Source organism: Mustela nigripes, chromosome 1 (genome assembly GCF_022355385.1).
Source record: "Mustela nigripes isolate SB6536 chromosome 1, MUSNIG.SB6536, whole genome shotgun sequence".
Classification (NCBI taxonomy): domain Eukaryota; kingdom Metazoa; phylum Chordata; class Mammalia; order Carnivora; family Mustelidae; genus Mustela; species Mustela nigripes.
The window spans coordinates 84,703,368-84,715,807 of NC_081557.1; the positions used below are offsets into that span (position 1 = coordinate 84,703,368).

General features: G+C 47.3%; 1 protein-coding gene across 3 annotated transcripts in view; it reads left to right on the plus strand.

Moving 5' to 3' along the window:
- Window positions 1-6,201: 6,201 nt before the first annotated feature.
- Window positions 6,202-12,440, plus strand: part of FEZ1 (fasciculation and elongation protein zeta 1) — a 44,895-nt gene continuing 38,656 nt past the window's right edge. For 2 of the 3 annotated variants that reach the window (XM_059414353.1, XM_059414370.1), the window contains exons 1-2: window positions 6,202-6,363; window positions 11,672-12,021. In XM_059414353.1, the coding sequence (XP_059270336.1) occupies window positions 11,711-12,021 (311 nt within the window). In that variant the 5' untranslated portion in view covers window positions 6,202-6,363; window positions 11,672-11,710. Of the gene's footprint in view, window positions 6,364-6,693; window positions 6,973-11,671; window positions 12,022-12,440 lie in introns of those variants that run through there. The other variant, XM_059414361.1, reaches the window with a different exon arrangement.

Genomic DNA, 12,440 nt, shown 5'->3' on the forward strand with positions numbered 1-12,440 from the left:
AAAAAAAAAAAAAAAAAAAAAAAGAGCTCTATATCCTCCAAGATTCTTTGATTATATCAAGTAAATTAGGGACTAAAATAAGTTCAGTTCAGGAACTAAAATCAGCCCCTAGAATGGTCCTAGTGTGATTTCAGCAAAATTTTTTTACGCTGTATTTCCCATAGCCAGCAGTTTGAACCTATAACCAGACTCTGTTTTTTTCTTTAAAAAAAAAAAAAATTATTTATTTATTTGACAGAAAGAGAGATTATAAGTAGGCAGGCATGGGGGAAGGGAAGATGAAGGGCTCCCTCCCAGGACCCTGAGATCACGACCTGAGCTGAAGGCAGAGGCTTAACCCACTGAGCCACCCAGGCGCCCCAGCCTCAGTTTTCCTTAAAAGGCACATGTATGCCTTTCCAAATAACCCAAGCTTTGGTTCTGCTGGTTCTCTCTGTGGGAAATGTAGCCCTGTGCTAGCAGACCGTCCACTCACCCCTTAAAGACCTATGTCTAAGGTAGCAGTGCTCTACTCAGGTGATTTTGTGATTTTCCCCTCCAGCGGTCAGTCACTTGAAATCCAGAGGCATTTTTGATTGTTACAACTGGGGGGATGCTACTGGCACCTAGTGGTCAGGGAGGCTGCTAAGCATCCTGCGTGTTGCAGACTCCAAAACGCAGGACAGCCTCCAACAGAAATCACCCAAACTCAACAGGCCTGGGCTAGAGAAAACGTGCCCCAAGGTTTTCAGGCAACCCCCCTGCTCTTTACCCCACCATCATATAGCAGTCATAGAACTCTCTTTAAAACACTTTATATCTGGAGCGCCTGGGTGGCTCATGATCCCAAGTCCCAAGTCTGGCTGGGGCTCTCTGCTCAGCAGGAGTCGGCTTTTCCCTCTCCCTCTGCTCCTCCCCCCGCACTGGTGCTCATGTTCCTGGGCGTGCTTGCGCCTGCTCTCTCTCCCTCTCTCTCAAATAAATAAATACAGTCTTTTAAAACCCCCACTTTATATCTTCTTTAAAGCACTGATCACTTTATCTAATGGGAATGTCCTTTGTTTGGAAACTCTCTTAGGCTCTAAAAGCTCTTAGGATGCATCAGTGTAATTGGACTTCCTGGGACTGGAGATGTGGGGAGGTGGGGATAGCTCTACCTACCCAGCCCAAGGAAGGTTTTGGAAACTTTTATATAACATATAAGCAGCACTTCATGAACAGCTAGTAGTTGCTAGGTCCTGTGCCAAAGTTTTACATGGATGGCACATAGGAGGTTTTATTTATTTATTTATTTATTTATTTATTTATTTATTCATTTAAGATCTTATGTATTTATTTGACACAGAGAGAGACACAGAAAGAGAGGGAACACAAGCAGGGGGAGTGGGAGAGGGAGAAGCAGGCTTCCCTCTGAGCAGGGAGCCCAATGCGGGGCTCGATTTCAGGACCATGGGCTCATGCCCCGAGCCAAAGGCAGACACTGAATGACTGGGCCACCCAGGTGCCCCAAAGAAGCAGGCAGAGAGAGAGGAGGAAGCAGGCTTCCCGCTGAGCAGAGGGCCCGACTCGGGGCTCAATCCCAGGACCCGGGGACCATGACCCAAGCTGAAGGCAGAGGCTTTAACCCACTGAGCCACCCAGGTGCCCCACCCCAGGAGTTTTAAATATGAGGTGAATGTTGAATTATCTTATATAATTCTTCTAGGATCCTATATTAGTTTCTTTTTTTTTTTTTTTAAAGATTTTATTTATTTACTCGACAGACAGAGATTACAAGTAGGCAGAGAAGCAGGTGGGGGGGGGGCGGAGAAGCAGGCTCCCTGCTGAGCAGAGAGCCTGATACAGGAATCCATCCCAGGACCCTGAGATCATGACCTGAGCTGAGGCAGAGGCTTTAACCCACTGAGCCATCCATGTGTGCCCCTGTATTAGTTTCTTGAGACCACTTTAACAAGGTCACCAAGTCCCTGGATTTCAGGCCCACCCTAAGCCAATATAATCTCATTTCAGCTAATTACATCTGCAAAGACCCTATTTCCAAGTAAGGTCATAGTCTAAAGTTTGGGGTTGCTAGGGTCTGAATTTTTGTGTCCTAAAATTCACAGATTGGAAACTAATGGCCAGCGTCGTGGTACTCGGCGGTAGGACCTTTGGGAAACCTCATAGACGAAGTGAAGCACTCATGAATGGGATCCATGCTTTTATAAAAGTGGCCCAAGGCCCTAGCCCCTTCTACTTTGTCAGAAAGTGGCCATCTGGAACTTTCCCTGGAAACCCTGCCATGCTGGCACCATGGTCTATGACTTCCAGCCTCCATAACCACTAAAAATCAATGTCTGTTGTTTATAAGCCACCCAGACTGTGGTACGTAGTTATACCAGCCTCAATGGACTAAGACATGAATGGACATGAGTTTTGGGGGACGCTATCCAAACCACTACAGTCTGCCCTCTGGTCCTCTCGAGCAAAACACATTCATTCCACAGGTGGTGGGTATTATGAGGTCACAGATTGCATGGAGCACTGGGTGTGGTGAAAAAATAATGAATACTGTTTTTCTGAAAATAAATAAATTAATTTAATTAAAAAAAAACAAAACACATTCATTCCGTCCCAACATTCCCAAGTCTTTTTATTTATTTATTTTTAAAGATTTTATTTATTTATTTGTCAGAGAGAGAGAGGAGCGAGAGTGAGCACAAGCAAACAGAGTGGTAGGCAGAGGCAGAGGGAGAAGCAGGCTCCCGGCTGAGCAAGGAGCCCGATGTGGGACTTGATCCCAGGACGCTGGGATCATGACCTGAGCCGGAGACAGCCGCTTAACCAGCTGAGCCACCCAGGCGTCCCCCAACATTCCCAAGTCTTAACCCATTTCAACATGGACTAGATCTCATCAAAATATCATCCACTCAGAAAGTTTCAAATGTGATCATCTAAATCAGATATGGGTGAGATGGTGGGTGTGATACCTCTGGGGCAAATTAGCCCTGCCTCTATGGACCAGTGGAACTGGTTGTCTTCTAAAATACAAGGGTAGGACAGACAGAAGATAGACATTCCCACTTGGAAAGGGAGGAAGTGGAAGGAGGAAAAGGACCAGTGGTTTAAAGCAAGCCTAAAACCCAGCAGGGCAAATTCCATGAGATTTCAAGGCCTGAGAATGATCCCCTGTGCCTCAGGGCACCATCATCCAGGCCCAGAGTGGGCACCCTGCCTTCAGAGTCGTTCTTCCTTCTTCTTGGAGGATACCAGGTATTCACAGCCCAATGCCTCTCCCTATCAGCCTGTTTCCTGACTGTGGATTTCAGATTTCCTTCAATGCATTCCATCCCCTATCCTTTCGGCCCAGGTTGGCAGTGTTTCTGTTGGATGAAATTCTCAGAAACTTTACATGCAACACAATGCGTAGGAGGGGAGGGGCTCCAGGCCTCCATTCCTCATTGCCTTTTACCCTAAGCAGCAAGGAGATGCCAGGCCACATTTTTCACCCTTGAAAAATCTCCTCAGCTAGGGGCACCTGGGCGGCTCAGTTAAGCATCTGACTCGATTTGGGCTCTGGTCATGATCTCAGGGTCCTGGGATCAAGCCCTGAGTTGGGCTCCTGCTCAGCGGGGGCTCTGAGATTCTGGCTCTCCTTTTCCCTCTGGCCCTCCCCCCTGTTCATATACTCACTTTCTCTCTCTCTCTAAGATAAATAAATACATCTTAAAAAAACAAAAACAAAAACAAAAAACCAGAATGTGGTATATCCACAGCATGGAACATCATTCCGTCTTAAAAAAGAATGGAATTCTGACCCATGCCACAACAAGGACGAAACCTGAAAGCATATACTAAGTGAAATAACCCAGACACACAAGGACAAACTTAGAACAGTCAAATTCATAGAGACAGAAAGTAGAATGGTGGTTTCAGGGTATGCAGGGAAGAAGGAATGGAGATTTATTGTTTAATTTATACAGACTTTCAGTTTGGGATGAAAGAGGTGATGGTGGCAATGATAATGTGAACGTACTTAATGTCACTGGATTGTACATTTAAAAACGGTTAAAATGCTAAATTTTATCTTGTGTGTATTTTACTGCAATGAAATGAAAAAAATGTTTGCTTGGAGGAATGACCTTGCTTGTGTTTTAGGACATTCTCATTCCAGATGCCTAGAATATCAATCATCAACTTCTAGTTCCTCCAAGTCCTCACAAAAATAAGAACAACAGAATTCCCTTACTGAATAAATATACGTTGGGCGTTATGCTCAGCATTTTGTGGGCATTATTTTATTTAATCTGCACAGCCACCTTGTAGGAGATATTGGAATCCCAACTTTATTTATTTTTATTATTTATTTTATTTTATTTTAAGATTTTATCTATTTATCTGACAGAGAGAAATCACAAGTACACTGAGAGGCAGGCAGAGAGAGAGAGAGAAGGAAGCAGGCTCCCCGCTGAGCAGAGAGCCTGATGCGGGATCCGATCCCAGGACCCTGAGATCATGACCCCAGCCAAAGGCAGCGGCTTAACCCACTGAGCCACCCAGGCGCCCCGGAATCCCAACTTTACAGATGAGGACATTGAGGCTCAAAGCTGGCAAGTAACTTGTGCAAGGTCCCCAGCTGATACATGGTTTGACCCTAAATTTTCTGCAAAGCCCAAGCTATTTATCACTTTGCTGTGCTTCCTTGAAAGCCTCTCTCAAACCTGAGTCCCATGCTTTTGAAGATCAGGACAGAAGGTGGCCTCTGGTACAGTGTCCCCAAGCTTCTCCTAAAAAGGATACTGGCCAAGACTGTAGTGCCTTCTACTGTGCCTGAAAGAAAGTACTTTACATATAGTAACTCTAATCCTACGACAGGCATCAGAGGTGGGTGCTATTTATTTAACTTCGTTTTACTGAAGAGGAAATGAGGCACAAGAAGGTTAACTAGCCTAAGTCACAAAACTGGGTAACATCCCAACAAAGTAGACTCCAGGGTCCCCATTTAAAAAAAAACTTTTATTTATCTGAGGGTGGGGGGAGGGCAGGAGAGGGAGAGAGAGAATCTCAAGCAGACACCACACCCAGTGAGAAGCCCAACCCAGGGCTCGCGATCCCATGACCCTGAGATCGTGACCTGAGCTGAAATCAAGAATCCCACCCTTAACTGACTGAGCCACTCAGTCACCCCGAATCATTGACCTTTGAACCAGCCCCCACTGGATCTGTTGATGCCCCTGGAGGGCAAGGTGACCAACTCTTGCTCTCCTCTGAATGGGACCTTATTCCCTTGTTCCACCTTTGTCTCATGACTGAAATGTCTGTGGGATGAAGGCCTAAATGAGCAAATAAGGGCTCCAGCTCCTTTCAGCTGAAGCTCTCCGCTTTGTCCAGAGGTCCTTCCTCACACCTCTGCCAGTTTATCTGACTTCATCTGTAACTTACAGATGAAGTAACTCACTTCAGACCGAAGTGTTTGGGTTCTCCAAGGTTGCTTCCATTGATACCCACAGATCTTGTGCTTTCAGTTGTCTGCTTTGGTGAATTATTAGACTTTGTACTGACAGCACTTGTAAGCACAGACTTATGCATAGTGGACAAGATAAATGAATGAGGAGACAATTATCATAAGACCCCAGGGCCTTCCTTATAATCTCCTGGTGGATTATTTTCTATTACCTCAAGTCCTCCTGTGCCAGAAACCTCACTCAGCTTTATCAGCCTGGATCCAGCTCTCATCCTGAATCTTTGGGCGGTAAATGCTGTTATCACTTTTGGCTGGAGGTCTGAGCTGGGTTTGGGCTGCCAGCATCCCTCAGCTTGCTGACCTCGGTCCCCAGTAGAATGGAATGAGTCAGAGCCCAAAAAAGGCCAGGGGAGTCTTCGATGTATTGGAGGGCATCCACCTGCCCATCCACTCAGCCACCTGCCTATGTTTTTATGGAGAATCTAGTGTCAGGCGCTGTGAGGTATCCTTATTGGGAGTTACAGCACGCACAGATCTTGGAGCTGCTGAATATTCATGAGGGCAGAAGAAAGTCCAATGTTAGAGGGGAGAAATAGTAAGTCATGAATATTAATAAAGGCAGGCCACATGCTGCAAGGAAGGCTCTGAATGCTAACGAGTAGATGACGTCGGGCCCGGCGCGTGCCAGCGGGCGGGTGCCCGAGCGCGGGCGCGCCCCCGAGGGCCCGGACACGAGCGCGGGGAGGGGGCGGAGGGGGCGGGGTGGAGGAGGGGAGCGGAGCCGGGCGCCGGCCGAGCTGCGGGGGGAGCGCTCGCTGGTTCGCCGCTGCCGCCGCCGCCGCCGCCGCCGCGCTGTGCTCCCGCCGCTCCCCGCGGCCCGTGGATGGGGGTGTCCCGCTGAGCCCCGCGATATCCGCCTCCCTCCGCCAGGACCCGCACAGGTGCCGTCGCGGGGGGCGACCTTAGCCCGACTGACCCACTGCCGAGGGTGGGGGTTGGACGGACGGGGGTGGTGAAGGAGAGGCCCCGCGACTGGGACTTCTCCGCCAGCAGGTTCGGGGACGCCGCAGCCCCGCGCCCCCATCCTGTCCCATCCTGGAATTGGAACGGAAGAGCCCCGAGGCCGGGGAGCTGTGGGATGATGGGCACTTCAAGCATCATCAGATCAGAGCCTGGGCCCCCCAGCCAAGCCTGGCGTGCGAGTGTGTGTGTGTGTGTGTGTGTGTGTGTGTGTGAGAGAGAGAGAGAGAGAGAGAGAGAGAGATTGAGAGAGAAGGGAGGCGCGGCGCGGGCTGGGGGCTGGGGGAACCGGGAACGCTGCCCGATGGTGTGGGGCAGTGGGACTGTACCTGCTCCCTGGACCGTTATCCGGCCCGGCTACTCTTAAAACGCCCCCGAGTCATCTATGCCCCTAAGAGCCTGACCCCGCACCCGCCCGTGCCCCTCCCTGGGGTGTCGAGCCCGTCCCCAGGACCATGCATTCCTGCAGTGTCAGAACCGCTGGCAGCTGCCGCAGACGCTGCGGGAGCGATTGTTTTACTACGGAACAGGTCGGAGAAAGGACGAGGGTGGTGGTGGTTGGGGGGAGCGCTGCCCTCCGGTGGGCTCAGGGCCTCTGGGGCTCAGGGGCGCGAGGCTTGACAGAGCCTCAGGACGGGCGTGTTATCCCAGCCCTCTCTTCTTTTTTGCCTGTTCCTTCCCTTGTCGCGGCTGGACACCCGCGGAGCTCTCTGCCACTCCCGTGTCCTGCTCTTGTTTGGCCAAAGGGCCGTGGAGTCTGTGTGCGGCCTGCGCGGGCTGAGCCCAGCTTTCTTGGAGCGCCAGCCATTGTGCTGTTTGGAGAAGCCTTTCTTTACCCCAACAGACCCGGGCGGGGTTGGGAGGAGGGGGGATGTGAAATGAGGGTGAATGGAGCAGCAGGAGGAGGAGGGGGGGGAGCGGAACGCAAAGGGGTTGCTGACTTCTATGCAACAAAATACATTCGTTGTGGGAAGCTGTCATTGTCCTGTGTCCTGGCTGGTTTTGCTGAGTAGCAGTGGGACAGCCTTGGTGAATCAGTGCAGGGCAGATTTTAGGGATGAGGTGGGTAAGGGGCTAGAAATAACTGATCTATGGGGTAGGTAACAGGAAGAAGGGGGGAGATGGACTGGGGCCTCTGTGGAGGTGCAGGGGCCCAGCTGGGGAGAGGCAATGGTGAATTCTCTGCTCCTGCTTCTCTCTGTTCAGCTCAGCAAAGCTGGGAGTGAAAATTTGTGACTGCAGCCCCAAGCTGCATCATTATGCTGCAAGGGGAGAGGCTTCTGTGTTTCCTACTGGGTCTCTGTGACAGTTGGAACCGTCTTTTCTTTTCCAAATTACACCATCTATCGGGAGCCAAAATAAATGGAGTAGATTATAGGACATAATCAAAGTCTAGTCCTGCAGGCTGTTATTGGATAGAGTGAAAAAGACAAGGTGACCCTTCCGCGGTTCCCTTTTCCTGCCATTCTTCCTGCCTTTAAAAAAAAAAAAATCATTTGGGAAGTGTAGAGACAGGGGATAAGCTCTGAATTGCATTAACCCTAGCTTTTCAGGGAGGAGGCCTCTGAGATGAGCTGGGAGTGAAGACAGAGGAGAGCTGGTCAGGATGCAAGAGTAGGACATTTCAGTGGGAGTGCAAAGGCACCTCACCAAGGGAGAAGAGCAAGAGAAAGTGAGCTAAAGGAAGGACAGAAGGGGCACAGGTTCCAGAAGGGTGGCCAGTGCCCTCCCAGAGGCCCCTCCTTGAGCCAGGCTCTCATGGCCTCTGCCTTAGTCTGGGGTCTTTCTACCAAAACCAGGCTCGGTTTGGGTGTTGAGTGACTTCCAAATTCTAGTGCAGGCTTTCAGTATTTGTTTCATCCCCACATCCCCGGGTGGTCATTCACGCAGAGCTTCTTGGCTCATGGGCGTGAATCGATGGACAGAAATCAGGCTATGACCATGTTTCAAAACTCTAGGGCTGTGCTATCCCGTTCTTGTTTTATAATCATCTAGGTGAATCCATTTCCTCCAGAGGCTGCCTGGGCTGAGGATAGGTGCTTTCAGCATAATCCTCCTGTTGCCAACACCCCAAACTCAGTCTCTGTCTTAGATTCTGGTTGGATCGTTCTCTTGTTGCTGGTTAATAGTATGGACGGTGCCGTTTCAAACTAGCCCCCCCTCCCCGCCCCGTTGGTATCACTCTTTCCTGCTCCCCCTTCTCTCTTAGAGAAGAGTACAAATTTAAAGGAAATGTACATATCTGGAACATAAGGCCGTTAGCTTTCATGTCTCCCTGAAATGGGGCCCATGTTCCAAGAACCTTTGACCAAAATAAATAAAAAAAGAGGTGATAAAATTTATTCAGCCATGGTTCTCCCATTTGATCAACATTTGGAGCATTGCACATAGACTGTCACGGCAGGGGGAATTTTTATTTTATTTTACTTTTTTAATATTTTACTTGAAACATCCTCCCCTTACCTTTCCATGAAATCGAGTTATCCTTATTTTCCTAAAATCGTTGACATCTTTTGGACACCACATAAGCCATGCATTGTGCTTAGCACTTATGCCATGCATTGTGGCATAATTCAAAGATTATCTTCATTACTCTACAATGTAACATTCAATTTAAAAACTATTTTATTTATTTATTTTTAAAATATTTATTTATTTATTTGAGAGAGAAAGAGAGCATGAGCAGGGGGGAGGAGCAGAGGGAGAGGGAGAGAGAGAATCTTTTTTTTTTTTTTTTAAAGATTTTATTTATTTATTTGACAGACAGAGATCACAAGTAGGCAGAGAGGCAGGCAGAGAGAGAGGAGGAAGCAGGCTCCCCGCTGAGTAGAGAGTGCGATGGGGGCTCGATCCCAGGGTCCTGGGATCATGACCTGAGCTGAAGGCAGATGCTTAATGACTGTGCCAGCCAGGTGCCTCCAAATCCCTCATCTGTAAAGCCTTTCCTTGCTTCCTATTGTACTCTGTGACCTTTTCTCAACTTACTTTGGCACTCAGGGATTCTCAGTCTTTTTTGTGCTATTGGCTCCTTTGGCAATGTAGAGAAACCTATGGGATTCTCATCCAAATATGTTTTTAAATGCATAAAAGATAGTTATATTCAAAGAGCCCTTTTAGGGGTCTGTAGACTCTAGATGAAGAACCCTTGACTGTGAATTAGTTGCATATTGCTTTATAGTTCTGTTATCCAATATGGTAGCCACAAGCCACCTGTGGCTTGTCCAAATGGAAAATGTACAGTGAACACACGCTGGATGTCAAAGACTGAGTACGAAAAAGGAGTGGAAACTGTCTCATTAATATTTTAAAATATAGATTACATTTTGAAATACAACCTTTGGGATATATTGGCTCAAATAAAATACATTATTAAATATTTTGTTAAAATTAAGATTGTTAATTAATAAGTTATTGAAATTAACTTCCAAAGCTATTAGCTTTACACCAACACCTTCATCTCCTAACAGATGAGAAAATCAGGACCCATGAAGCTTGTCACTTAGCCATGCATTGGCAGGTCTCTTTGGCTCTTGAGCATATGTTCTTTCCAAGATACCATACTGCTTTTATGTCTCTTTATTTTTATGTCTTATCATGTTGCCTTTGCAAACCATAAATACTTAGAATGTGTTTTGTTGAGATGTGATGGTAACTGGCTTAATCCCAGTACAATCCCAGTAAGAGCTGGCTCGTTCCTGGCCTGGCATGACCTTTGCCTCACTCATTTAGAGTTTAAGTTTTATAGACAGAGACACACAACGGCACTTACAGGGCAAAACCCATGGTTTTTGTTATCTGTTCGGTTCTCCTCAGGTGGTGTTTCCAATTTCAGCATCTCATTGGACCAGTAATCACACAGACAGGAGAGAAGAGTTTGGTTGCCTTTCCACATTATGGGGAAGGAAGTGGAGTAGGGAGGGAAGGGTATGAGAGACAGTAATGCTGTACTGCTTGAAATTGAAAATGAGAAGCGGTACGTGGGAGACAAATGATCATTTCTCGTTGAGTGCACGTTGATTGATTGCCTAGCTGCACAGCGGTGTGTGCTAGAAGCCATACGGGATGTCCAGAGATGTTTTTGCCCTTGAGGGATTGAAATTAAAATTGGGGAAGGACTTGGATATCCACATGGTTGGATATATCGTGGTCGAAGGCAGTGTATGAGGAGGAACAAGAGCTGTGGAAAAGAAAGCAGGCCTGAGTGTGCAGCCTTTCAGCAGGGTGTGCCCGAGATGGAAATGGAGGTTGGCCTTGGAGCACATGGGCAGTTAGCTGGGTCACTCTCTTTCAGGATAACCAATCATTTGATCTGTTCCTTTAACTCCAGACAGAAGCTCTGTGTCTTAGAAGAGCTCAGGTGCTTGTTTGAAAGTCTCTATTGGTCTATGATTTATTGATGAGGGTAGTAATATCCAGGTCCATGAATTCCTATCCAAAACCCTTAGGGCCAGGCATTTTGAAAGCAGAAATAGAGTGCATATTCTGCATATCATCTCCTGGGGATTGGGGCAGCAATCGCCATAATTAAAAACATTAATACTTCTGCAGCAAAACACATTAAATGGAATAAATTAAAACCATAAGCAACTTTAAATTCATGTAGATCAGCTTTAGTTGCCAAGTGAGGTCAGGTCAGGTTCTGCCACCAAATAAGTTATCAAAGACTTCTGGTTCTCAGAGCACGTGGTGAAGAATGTGGTCCTATGGTAATAATAATAATAATAATAATAATAATATTAAATGGAGAACATATGGAACAACAATGATGTTTATTATCTTCCAGATACAGTTCTAAGCACTTACCTGGGTTTACTCCCTTAATCTATCAGACAATCCCTTGCGGTTGATTATTTCTTGAGAAAAAAACAAAAGGAAGCCCAGAGAATTAAGCAGCTTGTCCAGCTACAACTTGTCAGGGTCAGAACAGGATGCAAACCTAGGCAGTCTGGTCCGGGCCTGCGTCTTAACCACTCTGCTTTGTGTTTTGGAGCAGGGAACTGGAAGCAGGCAGGTCTCCAAAGTTTTCTCCACTTAGGTTACTCACATGGATGGCTCTATTTGAACATCTCCCGTGTATAACAGTGAACAGCCACGATGGATGCCTGGCAAGCGGAATCTTCTTTCTCAGAGGGATCTAGAGCCAGGGATGACTTGGTTATGGCTCCCCAGCAGAGCTGTCACAAAAGCCCAGCCCAGCCCAGCTCATGTTACCTTGTTTATTTCTCCTAGATCAACTGAGAGTTGCTGTTGTCCTCTTGCTGGGCAAGAATGGAGGCCCCGCTGGTGAGTCTGGATGAAGAGTTCGAGGACCTTCGGCCCTGCTGCTCAGACAACCAGGAGGAGAAACCTCAGTGTTTCTACGGCTCATCTCCCCACCATCTAGAGGACCCCTCCCTCTCTGAGCTGGAGAATTTTTCTTCTGAAATAATCAGCTTCAAGTCCATGGAGGACCTTGTGAATGAATTTGATGAGAAGCTCAATGTCTGCTTTCGGAACTACAACGCCAAGACAGAGACCCTGGCTCCCGTGAAGAACCAGTTCCAGATCCAGGAGGAGGAGGAGACCTTGCAGGACGAGGAGTAAGAAGTCTTAATTGCCCTCTGTTGCTTCCGACATGAGCCCCGTAGACTGGGGCTCCTTGACATGGACCTGGTTTCTGTCCATGGGTTCGTGTCACTTATACTTGCCTCTAGTGGGGCAGGGCCCCGGGAATTGCGGACATTACACTATTATGTCCCTGTACGGTGACCTGTAGAGCTTTCTTACAATGGAAAACTTAAAGGAATGAAAGATTTTTAGAAAATAGGTTTTCTTTAATACAAAATGGAATTTTAGGAGCATGATCCATTTTAGAGCCTATCTTCAGTTTTCTTTCTTTTTTTTTTCCCTTTCCAAAAATTTATTTTGCACAAGCCTTCTATGACTCTCTTTTTCCTCATTAAAGCACACATTTTACTTTGCTTGCATGTGGAGCTGTTTCCCTTATTATTTCTAGTAG